This window comes from Anabrus simplex, chromosome 12 (assembly GCF_040414725.1).
Source record: "Anabrus simplex isolate iqAnaSimp1 chromosome 12, ASM4041472v1, whole genome shotgun sequence".
Taxonomy (NCBI): Eukaryota; Metazoa; Arthropoda; class Insecta; order Orthoptera; family Tettigoniidae; genus Anabrus; species Anabrus simplex.
In genome coordinates, this window is record NC_090276.1 from 18,190,829 (window position 1) to 18,204,651 (window position 13,823).

At 41.4% G+C, this 13,823-nt stretch overlaps 1 protein-coding gene across 1 annotated transcript in view; it reads right to left on the reverse strand.

The window, feature by feature from the left end:
- Positions 1–537: 537 nt before the first annotated feature.
- Positions 538–13,823, reverse strand: part of LOC136884017 (uncharacterized) — a 44,640-nt gene continuing 31,354 nt past the window's right edge. The window contains exon 5 of the mRNA XM_067156017.2: positions 538–1,624. Within this exon, the coding sequence (XP_067012118.2) occupies positions 1,002–1,624 (623 nt within the window). The 3' untranslated portion in view covers positions 538–1,001. The remainder of the gene's footprint in view (positions 1,625–13,823) is intronic.

Below are 13,823 nucleotides of genomic sequence, written 5' to 3' on the forward strand. Positions count from 1 at the left end.
ACAGTTAACGTTTGTATTCTGATTCTTGTCCCCCTGAATTTTCAGTAGATTGAGCAGAAAGTTCAGTTCTAGGAGTCATTCGGCCACGCCTGGCTGCGGCAGTATGGGACATAGCTTACAATGACGAGAAATAACTCCGGAAACCGTCCGTAAACGTGAGAAAACTTGACGACTGTACAAATCTCTGCAGTCTTACCAACAGTGTAAAGGATTACCAGATTAATTAATGTTCCTAAAGAGAAATGGACTACCTTTTGAGTTAGCCTTGACGAGAAAAGAAGACAGATCACGTGTATATGAGCGATAGTACGTCTTTCCCGTGGGCCGTCGTGTTCCACTAGTACACAATGTCAACGCTAATTAAAAGAATCATTCTTTCTTGTATGTCCCATAATGTTTGGCTTCGTGGCTACCTGGTTAGCATGCTGAATTTTTTATCCAAGGGGTCACGGGTTGGGGATTTTAAGCTTCATGATTAATTCCTCAAACTCGGAGACATTGGATTTCACCCTAGGTAAGAAGGCCCAATCCTCACAGAACGCGCAGGTCGTCCATGGGCATCAACTCGAAAGACCTGCACCAGCCTCTTCGGAGGCCGTACGCCATTTAAAATCTACTATAATAGTACGGAACATGGAAAATTTCCACGTAAGGCAGGCAGGAAGAAAAATAATATTAAACTCCTCCGCGAACGTGTTTAAAAACGCAGGCAGTCAAAAAGAATGTTAAGGTTGCTTTAAATAATTTTAGTGAATGGTTCTCTGCCTGCTAGAAAGTAATTTCCTTATGTGCTACTGCCCACATTCATCAAGAAACCAAATGTAGTGAAAAAATCTCAAAGAGAAATGTACATTTAGAATACAGTGTAAAGATAATATGTACTCAGGACTATTGTGTTCAGAACTCTTATTTCTTGTCAGAACTGCTTTCATATACACCACTGAATGTTCACAAAACTGGCCGGAAATGTTCTGACGCTCGTAGGTATGAATATTGCTTCGTTACACATAATCAGACGGCACACTGATCGTTTCAGTAATCGCAGCCAAACGTGCGGGAGGCGGCCTTCTAAGGGGGATATCGCTGCCTCCTTCCCAATTACAACCAGAACTAGTTCCCGTGACCATTCCAATCCCAACGGCTTCGTAAGTCCTGTCGGGAGCCGTGGCGCATGAGAGATCAGAGTAATAAGCACTGCTTGGGGCAGATGAGATCGGTAAATCCTGTTCCGTGTCAGACCCATTATACGCAGTATTCTGGTACGCTGGACTATTGGTGGACTCTCGATCGAGCTCGGCATACAGGGCTTCTCCAACAGCCGTGTAAGCCTCGTCCAAAGTATAATGGTTCTCTGCAGGAGATGTGGGTGCTGGAGAACTGAGTTGCGCTGGTCCAGTAGTCGACCGTCGGTTGGTTAACCACGTCCAGACACGACCACCGCCTCCGGAGTTACTGCTCCGGCTGTCGAACGTTGACGTCGCTAAATCCTTGTCACCTTCACGGGGGCGACGGCTTGAGAGCTCAAAGTGCGCTGCCGATGCTGGTGACGGCAAGGGAGACGGTGGAGGGTGTGCTGCGTTGGTGGCTGCATTTCCAGACCTGGTGATGCACAGGGAGCATAGACCTGTAGGTGGGAGATGTCAAACTATACTACAGTACTTACATGACTGAAGAGGGGAAGGAGGTAAGGATATGAATGTGCTTGGCAGGAACTGAACTCTCTTCCACAACAGAGGAATTTTTGTTTAAAAATTTGATACAAAAATCTATGCATTCAGGATTTACAAGAAGTGATGGCACTAGCCGAAACGGTGGAACGTAGACGATAGGAGCAGCACAAACGTCTTGGTGAACATGCGGTCGTGATCGAACCGTTCGCGAGATAATGGCAGACATTATGTTGACGCTTCACCACTGACGTGATTGCTTTACTCATGAAAACATTGTGTGCTTTACGTGTTTGCTCATCCTGTTCTGTCCTATTTGATACGTAACGACGATGACGGCGCCGGGTGTACACACATGTAAAGCACACAATGTGTCTATGTGTACAAATAATATCACCGGCGGAGCGTTAACATACGTCCACCATTATCTCGCGAACGGTTCAATTGGAACCTCATGTTCACTGAGACGTTTTTCCTTCTATCATGTACGTTCTATTGTTTCGGCTTGGATACAGTTATAGTAAAAGTATAAGTGAGAGTGATGTGACTGTTACGTCGGAAGTCGGGAACAACTGAAGATATTTCAATGACATGTTGCGTACTTCTAAGTGCAATCTTAAATACTAAGCTATATACACTGCTAAAAATAAATGTGGTCACTTGTTTATATGTTCATACCTCCAGGATACTCATACAAAATGTAATGAAAACAAATGCAATGAAAACAAACTTTCTTCCTTTCAGCAATTAAGAATTTAAATAAAAAGCCCTCTTTGAACATGCAATACACGATGTCATTCCATAACGTGTCATGAAGTGGACATACACCAAAATGGCCAAGTGGCAATTAAGCGTCGTAATAAGGAGTGTTACTACATCTCGCGTAGATACATCCCAAGGCCTCTCATGCTTCCGACACGGCACCGCACATTCACTTGAGGAAGACGTCCCTGCTCTTCAAAGGGCATCTTCAAGAGCTTGTAGTGTTTAGGGTGCTAGATTTCTCGTTCAGATGCGTTAATCCAGTTGGTCCCAGACTTACTTGATCGGATTCAAGACGGGACTTCTGGATGACCACTCCATTCGTTGCACATGGTACTCATGCAAGAATCTCCAAGCTATCTTGACAGCATACGTTCTAGCATTATCATGCATGAATACTGAATTTTCTCCAAATTGCCTTCCGCGAGGAATCATATGTGGCACTAAGATCTCGTCAATGTGCCGTCGATGAGTTAAGGATCCATTACAAATGAAAAGGAGATTGGTTTTCGTGCCAAGACTTACGTCTGCCCATAAGCAACGGTAGGTATCACAGCTGTCGGACGAGATCGCCCCGTACGTCTTCTCCAGACTCGCAGACGTCCATCTGAATGATACAACGTGAAACGGGATTCATCCAAGAACAGCACAGGACGCCAGTGTTTTTACTACCAGAGCAGATGATCTCTAGGAAACTTCAGTCCCCTGCCACGATGTTGCCTGTCCAGTGAAGGAACTTGAGTGGATCATCGGGATCTTAAATTGGCCTCTCGAAGCCTGTTTCCTCTTTGGTCTCAAACTTGTACTTCAGAAGCCTGTTGTAGATTCACCTTTAGCACTTGTGCTGTAACTTGGCGGTTTCGGAGACCTTGTGGACATACAAAATGCCCTGGGGTTGTTGTTTTCCTTTGGCGGCCCGTGCTAGGGCGCCTGGCAAAACTTTCAGTCTCCTGGAAACGTTTCCAGAGATACTAAACCGTATGCCTTTGCGAGTAACCTTCTTGATGCAGTGTTAAGTGCAAGAGTGGCTTCATTCGACAACTGTTTCGCCCGTTGCCTACCTCTGTTCGCACGATCAGCCTACACCTTGTAAACAAGCGATGAGGACCTGCTATTCTTTGTGAATGTGCGTACAAAGTTGCACTTGTGCAGTATGTGAGAGCTAGAACACTTGCTTACACAACAAAGTCAACTGTGTCCGTCAGGTGGTAGATAAGTTGTGGTGCGGCTCTTATACGATAGAAAAGACAGTGTAACTGTTAATCTCTCCTGACCGGGCGAGTTGGCCGTGCGGCCAGAGGCGCGCAGCTGTAAGCTTGCATCCGGGAGATAGTGGGTTCGAACCCCACTGTCAGCAGCCCTGAAGATGGTTTTCCGTGGTTTCCCATTTTCACTCCGGGAAAATGCTAGGGCTGTACCGTAATCAAGGCTACGGCCGATTCCTTCACACTCCTACCCCTTTCCTATCCCACCGTCGTCCTTTCTTATCCTATCGTCCCGGCAGGCACGCCGCGGCTGCTTCCTTCCCAATCCTTGTGTCGCCGAAACCCTTCATTGCGTTAGTGCGACGTTAAAACCACTAGCAAGAAGGAAAGGAGAAAGAAAGAAGCTTTTTCGTCTTTTGGGCTATCAGGTATCGTTAAAAGTTCGTAATCATCTTATGTATTTTTAGTGAAAATTCACAGCATTCCTCGGAAAGCAAACGTGCCAAGCAACAGCAGGCAACAACGAAACACTCGTCTCAACAGTCATGTCTACGCTGCCTACGAATAAACTTTCACGCATACTCGGTAATGTTACTGTATATGCCACTAGCTAATGGGAAGAGCTCGGATGTTTAAGACCTAAAAATGGCCCAAATAAGCAAGCAAACATGACCTCAAAAGTGACGAAATATGACGTAAAAATTATAATATCGATGGCTTAGTGCACGAACACTGTATGTTCAAAAATAATGATTCTGAGAAAACTCAAATTGAAAGTTTATGAAGTTGCAGTTACCTACAACAAATAATATAGCGGTAGCCAGTGTTACTGATCTGTAGATTATTTCTTTGTAATTGTATTTCAACAACTGGACCACATTTTTGTACATCAGTAAAGGAATTATTCACTATATTTTAATGGAAAGTAGGGACATACAACATTTGGCACTAACAATGTGAAAGAGAACTTCAAGGCACAAACGTTGTATTTCTGAAAGGAATTGATTTCAACATTCTTTTTCATCATTTATCATTAAATGATTTGATTTTCTTAATAAAATCACAAGGTATGAATAATAAGTAATTAAATGAAGTTGAATAATCACTGTTCGATTATAAATATGTCTCAAATCTTTCGAAACAGTGTCCGGGACATACAATATTTGTGCTCCATCAAGGCAGTAAGAATTGAAATTTACAGCAGCAAAGTAGTATGTTCGGACGTACAAAATCTGCGCCTTCAAGTGAAATGAAAACCAAATGGACGTACCTAGGCTAAAGTTATTATACAGGTCGTACAACATTCGTGAAGTAGAATTGTTGATTTAACTAGGACATGCAATATTTGCACCTTGGAAATCAGCATGTTCCCTACTATTTGGACATACTATAATTGTGAATTAGCTAGATATGTTCGAGAGGCATCCAAATATGGTATTAACTCCAAACTGGCCATAAATGGACATACAATGTTTGTGCACTAAGCCATCGATATTTGACCCGAAAATGATTAATCAAAATATGGCCATTTTAAAATAAGTTGTAAATCTAAATGGCAATTCCTTTGATACATATTTCTTAACTAAATTCTTTATTCTTGCTTTCATATTACTTTTCGGAATATACAGTACATATTTAGCAGTTATTCACAGTTTACTGTCCTTGATTCACTTATCAAACATTCGTGAATACATACCTATAAAGTACTAAATTCGCTAAGATTATCACTTCACACATTTTTAAAGTCCATGTGATTGTTGTACTGAAAGTTCAACACTTCTCACAATTTCAATACTTGCATGAATTTCAGAGCTAGCAGCTTCTAAACGAGTAATTGCACTCGATATAATTCCCAAGTTCGACTTAATATATGCCAGACTTTCTGACAAACGGTTGGGAAAACAATTCCTGCGCAATTTCGATAGAAGAGGCAGAGTATTCCACTTGTATTAACTGCAGATGTAATACCGAGAAGCAGGTTCGTGGATACTAGTTCTCATTTGATAAGATGAAGATGATTTTGCACAGCTCTACAGCTGTCGTTAAACCGCCGAAATATGACGTTTCTACGAAAATGGCTCAAAATATGACCTTATGACAAAAAACAGCCAAAATATGCATTTATATGACAAATAAAAATCACTTAATTGTGACGATAATCACCTGATTTGCAGCAAAATCCAATCAGGCAAGAAAATAGAGACAAAGAAAAAATTATCACTTCTCCTAAACATCCGAGCCCCACTAATGGGTACTGCACTCTAGCGTGATAAATCTCAACAGGCCTCACGCACAGTAACCATGTCTCAGCAGTGCGATTCTAAACAATTAACCAGTGCAATTAAGTCGACAGTCGCAAATGACACTGCCTAAATACAGTTTTTATGGTAATCTTTCAGCAGCGAACGTTCATTTTCATGAGATTACAATGTTACATACTAACAATTCCTATTGTTGATACTGTACGGGAGAGTAAAACATCGCTGTTTCCGTAAATATTTGGTTGGTCATAGTGAGTATGTAACAGTGTGCTCCTCTAGAGTTTACCGTGCGGCTCGGCTTTGATGTTCCTTGCCTTTGTACCGCACCAATGACAGCTTCAGTAGACTAGTTTGTTTTTGTTTTTTATTTTTTATTGAGGGCGAGTAAATGAGAGTCCCAGGGCAAAAACTATGCCCTTTTACTAATCTGTTTCCTAGAATAACCGATGAGCCGGAAACATCTCTATTTACTACAATGACGAGGGAAAAAAAAATCTATCTGTCTTGGAGGTGATATTTTGTGCCCTCATCGCCGAATTAAGTTCTAAAATGAGGATCGAACTTAGAAAAAGGAGAAGGAAATTTCCCTTTATAAAAACGAATTTCTAGTTAGTTGGTCAGTGAGAGCCGGTCTAGAAAGCCAAGAATAACGGCCGAGAGGATTCGTCGTGCTGACCACACGACACCTTGTAATCTGCAGGCCTTCGGGCTGAGCAGCGGTCGCTTGGTAGGCCAAAGCCCTTCAAGGGCTGTAGTGCCATGGGGTTTGGTTTGGTTTTTGGTCAGTGAAAGATATTTTTCATTTAGAAAATGCCCAAAAATGAGAAGCTTTTCGTATTAAACCAGGTCTAAGCGAGCCAAGGGCCTCGATATTTAAACCGTGCACTCGGCGCCTTCGTCTTCATGACTAGACCTCGGATTTTAGGCAAAAACCTATTTTGTTCCCGAAGAGATAATTGAAAATGAATTTGGATTTACACGTTCCGTGTTTTTCTTCTTCTTTTTTCTTCTACCACTTTTCTCACATTTGTGGGGTCGCGGGTGCGAATTGTGTCACAAATATGGATTTGGCCCTGTTTTTCGGGTAGATACCCTTCCTGACGCCAACCCTATATGGAGAGATGTGACCACTATTGCGTGTTTCTGTGGTGGTTGGTAGTGTAGTGTGTTATATGAATATGAAGAGGAAAGTGTTGGAACAAACACCCAGTCTGCAATTAAAATCTCCGACCCAGCGGAGAATCGAACCCGGGACCCTCTGAACCGAAGGCCTCAACGCTGACCATTCAGCCAATGAGTCGGACACACGTTCCGTGTATTTATAAGGTTAAAAATGGTGGTCGTACAATGCCTAAAAATGTCTAAATTGACGTTAAAACCTATATTTGCTTATATTCCTATAATTCTTATTTTTATCCCTAAATCAATTTAAAATGATTTGAGCTTATTGCGAGAAACTAAACTATTTGCCGACTCCTTTTCAGTATCTTGAACAGTATATTAGTGAAATACTTTTTAGACAAAATATATACCGTAAAACAAAACATATACCGTACGTATGCTTATATTTCTATGATATATTAATATTTTTATTATATTAACTTACTGTATGTGCGAAATGAATTGATTTCATGTTACAAATATTACTGGAGAGTAGTCATTTATTTTATAAATACTCTGTAGCCATAAGAATGTACTGCACCACAGTGAGCTTTAGCTGAGGGGCCTTGATAAATAAATAAATAAATAAATAAATAAATAAATAAATAAATAAATAAATAAATAAATAAATAAATAAATAAATAAAAATCTTAAATTCCGCCTCTGTGGTGTAGTGGTTAGCGTGATTACCTGCCACCCCCCGGAGGCCCGGGTTCGATTCCCGGCTCTGCCACGAAATTTGAAAAGTGGTACGAGGGCTGGAACGGGGTCCACTCAGCCTCGGGAGGTCAACTGGGTAGAGGTGGGTTCGATTCCCACCTCAGCCATCCTGGAAGTGGTTTTCCGTAGTTTCCCACTTCTCCTCCAGGCAAATGCCGGGATGGTACCTAAGTTAGGGCCACGGCCGCTTCCTTCCCTCTTCCTTGCCTGTCCCTTCCAGTCTTCCCATCCCTCCACAAGGCCCCTGTTCAGCATAGCAGGTGAGGCCGCCTGGGAGAAGTACTGGTCATTCTCCCCAGTTGTATCCCTGATCCAGAGTCTGAACCTCCAGGACACTGCCCTTGAGGCGGTAGAGGTGGGTTCCTTCGCTGAGTCCGAGGGAAAAATCGACCCTGGAGGGTAAACAGATTAAGAAGAAGAAGAAGAAGAAGAAGAAGAAGAAATCTTCAAATCAGAAAGCTGTAAACCACATTCCCCGAAAGTTCTTAAGAACCTCCCACGATACACGCCCGTTGTCTGTGTCACGAGTGAAAACAAGAAAAGTGTCAGTTTCCAAGTCGTCTTTAATTAACAGTTGACAGGAGTTTTCCCTCTTCACATCGGATGGTAAAATTGTATTCTGTGACGTTTGTAGCAAAGAGGTGAATGATATGTGTTTTATATTTCCCCCTAAAGAGTTATTATAAATTTGGTAAAATAAAAATGGCATTTCAATTGATCAACGCCTATGAAAACACGTAAAATTTAAGTTGCCTAAAATATATTTTAGAATCCATTTTTTCACATTTGAGCGCTAAATTTAGGTACCTAAAACATCAACTTAAGCACCTAAAATTTCGAGGTCTACTCCTTTGTAAGAGTAGGATGTCCGGATCGGAAGACTGGCTAATGAGGATTCTAGATTTGGTCATCTTCGCTGTTTTATTTATCTGAGATCTAATATAAGCGGGATACAAAGTTCGTGTCGTATCTTTTTTTAAAATTAGATTTCAGTTTATGGGCCCTGGTCATCGTACGTAAAGTTTTGTTTTCGAAAACTTATAATTTGGAAAGTTGAGTTTTAGGAATATAGCACCAGGCTTCGCAACCATACAGCAGGTTGTGCCTGATACTGTATATGCGAGATAAGCGTTTCTCTTAATATTTGTAGAGAGAAATGTATTACATAGTAGAGGTATCAAGCAAGCCACCCGTGCCGATGCATGTTCCAGGGCCTGTTCTACTTTATGTCCCCGGATAAGACATTTGCCCACTGTTGGGCCGACATGTGTAATTTTATTGGTCCAGGATAATGGGACGTTGTTGATAGTGAGGTGACCAAATCTAGGTCATCTTTTGATGAAAATAATGGCCTGAGTTTCTGCGGTATTTATTTTCACCTTGTTTTGGACGCAACACTTCCAAAATGACGAAATCCATTGTTGCAGTTCTTCTCTTAGAGGCGTAAGTGGCATTGTCACCTGCGTACTGCTGGACCTCCACCCCTTGACGGATTGGAAGATCATTCACATGTAACCCGTATGAGGCTGGGGGAGTACTCCACCTTTTGGTACCCCCGCTTTAAGTGACCGAGGGGTGGACTTTTTTCCTTCACAAGAAGCATAGAATTTCCTGGCCTTCTGACCCCAACTTGGCAGGTTCGATCATGGCTCAGTCTAGGAGTATTTGAAGGTGCTCAAATACGTCAGCGTCGTATCGGTAGATATCCTGGCAAGGAAAAGAACGCCTGCGGGACAAAATTCCGGCATCTCGGCGTCTCCGAAAACCGTCAAAAATTAGTTAGTAGGATGAAAAAGACAATAACATTATTATTCTCAATTAAACCTACTTAAGGGTTTTCAACGCACTTCAGTGGCACAAGGACGACTAAATTCCCTTGCCATTATTTCTATTGAATATGACATCTTGCAAAAAAACACGCACACAAGCTGACTTTCGAAATAGTCTCAATGATTTCATTGCAAAGAAAAGAAAGGGAAAAGAACGTTTAAAGTGATGTTCGCTTTAAAAAAATATATAACATGTTTTTGTGCTGCTGTATTTTATTGCTTAACCATGTTGAGGAGGAGAACACTCGTGTCTGTGTCCCGAAGTGGCGTAGCTCTTTTCAGGCACACCTCCAATGGTTAACCATGTTAATGTTATGTAATACTGCATTCCTCTAAAGTAACTGAAATTTTAATATAAACTTAATGATTTGATAACGTTTGTCTTTGTTAGCTGTAGGCCTATTACGTAGGCCATCCAGAAATTAAGTTTTACTATTTCTTTTCTTGTAAAGTAAACGTATTTAGCAGGGAAATGTGAGCATGCGCGACAGATCTATGACGTAGCAATCATGTATCGGCCGGACAAGTTCCGCCTAGTGTCAGTAGCGCAGTAGCAGTGGCTAGTATTCTTTCTCCCACCGCCTGCGAGGTTCGGTCTGTGATAAAGTTTCTATGGAAATTGCGATGGTCCATTCAAAACAAGAGGCATGGAATGCTCAGTGTAGATGTGTGCTGATCCACGGCAATGCTCGGCGCTCAGCAACTGTTCTGCAGGAGTTCGGCTTGGAAGTGTTTGATCATCCACAGTACAGTCCTGAATTTGCTCCCGGTGATTTTTCATCTTTTCTTGCACCTCAAGAAACGCCTTTTCACACGGACGAAGAGCGGAAGACGAATGTCACACGCTGGTTCCACTCCCAGGTGGCAGACTTCTACGACACCGTCATACGAAAGTTAATTCCACGATATGACAGGTATCTCAATTCTGGTGGTGATTATGTCGAAAAATGGCTCCAACATTCCTGTATAGTGTGCCAATAAAATTTTTCATGTAACAATGTTGTCTTTTCTTTTTTCTAAAATAGAGAAACTTAATTTCTGGATGGCCCTCGTATTAACATTTAGGAATTAAATTAAATACTTGGTAGGAAGGGGGCCCCGAAAATCTCAACTACCTATGGGCCCATATAGGGTATAATCCGGCACTGAGAGGATGCATGGTAGGATACTTTTCAGACACGATTACTTTATCTACATAACCCCATGGCGCTACAGCCTACCAAGTGACCACTGCACGGCCGTTATTCTTGGTTTTCTAGACCGGGGCTATCTCAATGGCAGATAGCTTCTCAATTGTTCTCACTAAGGCTATCGACCTCGAACCAGCCCTCAGATCAAAGTATAAAGCAGTGGGATTGGAACAGTTTACCAAGGGAGATGTTCGATAAATATCCAACATCTTTGAAATCATTTAGGAAAAGACGACTAGGTAATCAATTGATAAGAAATCTGCCATCGGGGCTACAACTGTAACTGCAGATCATTGGTGGTTGATTGATTGAATTACTGAAGGGAGTCAATGAAATATTTGCACCGATAGAAAAGCATAACAAAGCAGCTCTCTTAAAACGATTGTTTTACATCAAGAAGACTCAGCGACAAAACAGAAATATTTAATTCTTGAAAATCCACAGCCTGTTTCCAGTCATTCGACCAGGTCAGGAATGGAAGTACTTATTTGATTATTGTTTGCATGAAGGAGCTATACCAAATGAATAGAGAGTTGCTATAGTAGGCATAAGGCTGAAAATTACAGGCCAATAAGTTTGAAATGCATTGCATGTAAGCTTTGGGAAAGCGTTCTTTCTGATTATATTAGACATGTTTGCGAAATTAATAACTGGTTTTATAGAAGGCAGTTTGGGCTTAGGAAAGGTTATTCCACTGAAGCTCAACTTGTAGGATTCCAGCAAGATATAGCAGATATCCTGAATTCAGGAGGTCAAATCGACTGTATCGCGATTGGCCTATCTAAGGCATTTGATAGGGTGGATGACGGGAGACTACTGGCAAAAATGAGTGCAATTGGACTTGACAAAAGAATGACTGAATGGGTGGCTATGTTTCTAGAAAATAGACTCAGACAATTATAGTACGCGAAGCTTTATCTGTCCCTGTAATAATTAAGAGGGGAATTCCTCAAGGCAGTATTATTGGACCTTTATGTTTTATATATATAAATGATATGAGTAAACAAGTGGAATCAGAGGAAAGGCTTTTTGCGGACGATGTTTTTCTGTATAGAGTAATAAATAAGTTACAAGATTGTGAGCAAATGCAACGTGACCTCGATAATGTTGTGAAATGAACAGCAGGCAATGGTATGTTAATAAACGGGGTTAAAAGTCAGGTTGAGTTTCACAATAATAGAAAAAGTCCTCTCAGTTTTAATTACTGCGTTGATGGGGCGAAAGTTCCTTTTGGGGATCACTGTATCTAGATGTTAATATAAGGAAAGATCTTCATTGGGGTAATCACATAAATGGGATTGTAAATAAAGGGTACAGATCTCTGCACATGGTTATGAGGGTATTTAGGGGTTGAAGTAGGGATGTAAAGGAGAGGGCACAAGTCTCTGGGTCAAATATTCGTTTATAGGAAGGGATGTTAGGGATTGGAATAACTTACTAAGGGAGATGTTCAATACATTTCCAATTTCTTTGCAATCATTTAAGAAAAGGCTAGGAAAACAACAGACAGGGAATCTGCCACTTGGGCGACTAAATGCAGATCAGTAGTGATTGATTGATGGAATGAATGAAGCCCCATCCAGTGGCGAGGATAGGAATTGTGCCGGTTGCCGAAGTCTGTCGCACTCCTCTGGAGCAATGTTTAATGACTGACAGATGAAATGAAACGATATTGGAGAGTGTTGCTGGAATGAAAGATGACAGGGAAAACCGGAGTACACGGAGAAAAACCTGCCCCGCCTCCGCTTTGTCTAGCACAAATCTCACATGGATTGACCGGGATTTGAACCACGGAACCCAGCGGTGAGAAGCCGGCGCGCTGCCGCCTGAGCCACGGAGGCTCTATTCAATTCTTAACGATTAATTATATCTAAACATATTTTCAGAATATTTCAAGACTACCTTGCGGATTAATCATCATATAATTAAAGAGTTTTCGTAATGTCAATGAAATGCCCTCAAATTTAATTTTAGGTAGAAATGTTATCTACATAATCAGTCTTGATAATCCCCCGTGTTAGGCCTACTGTATTGCAGGATCACCACTAAACATCAGTCATATTAGGGTCATTATTATCGATCTCATATTGTTGTGCATGTAGATGTCTGGAGCCACCTGTGAAACTGTAAGTGACCTATATACAGGGTTATTCGCCTCAGATGTTACACGGAAATTACTTCTAAACCATTAAAGATATCGGCATTCTGTTTTCATATTCGTAAATGGTACCCAGGCTGTTGTAAAATAACGTCCTATTTAGTCTCATAGGGTGATTAATAACCGAGATATTGTTACTAACTCCATATTCGTAAATAGAACGGCAAGAATGCATACAGCTGGCCTAAAAGTTCAACTGCGTACAAGTTCAAATATCTAAGCATTTTCAAAATCGGACAGTTACTTTTTGAGATATCAGTAAGAACGCATTTGGGCTTTTGCATGCCGCATCAGACAGCCTACGGTCGGCCAAGGACATATTGGCACGCACGATGTTTCCTGGCATTGATTCCAGCCACAGAACGGATACCAGGCATGTACTGTAAAGTATCGTACACATCTAATGTGATGTACCGTAACATACCCTGGGTGTGTAACGTTACTGTATGACTGACGAACACACAACGGGGAATGGAGGTTATTCGGAGATTATTCATTTTCTTTTCTAGAAGGAGCTCGTTCAGTGTCCTGTATTATGTTTATTTCTTGATTCGTACAGTAGTATGTACTGTACACTCAAACCAGTGACAATATTATTGCTTTCGTTATGTTCCTTTGAAGTCAAAGTAATTATTTTATTCCTTTTAAAAACATCACACCTCCCTGTCCTGTCATGAGTTCGCCTGTCATACACACTTTGCAAACTCATCGCATGTGTACGATATGCTTACATTCCTGATACCGGTATCCATTCTGTGGCTGGAATTACACCCAAGAACCTGCTTGCGCGTCAATATGTCCTTGCCCGAATTCACGCTGTCTGATGCGGCTTGCAAAACAGCGTATTCTGTTCTTATTTATATCTCAAAA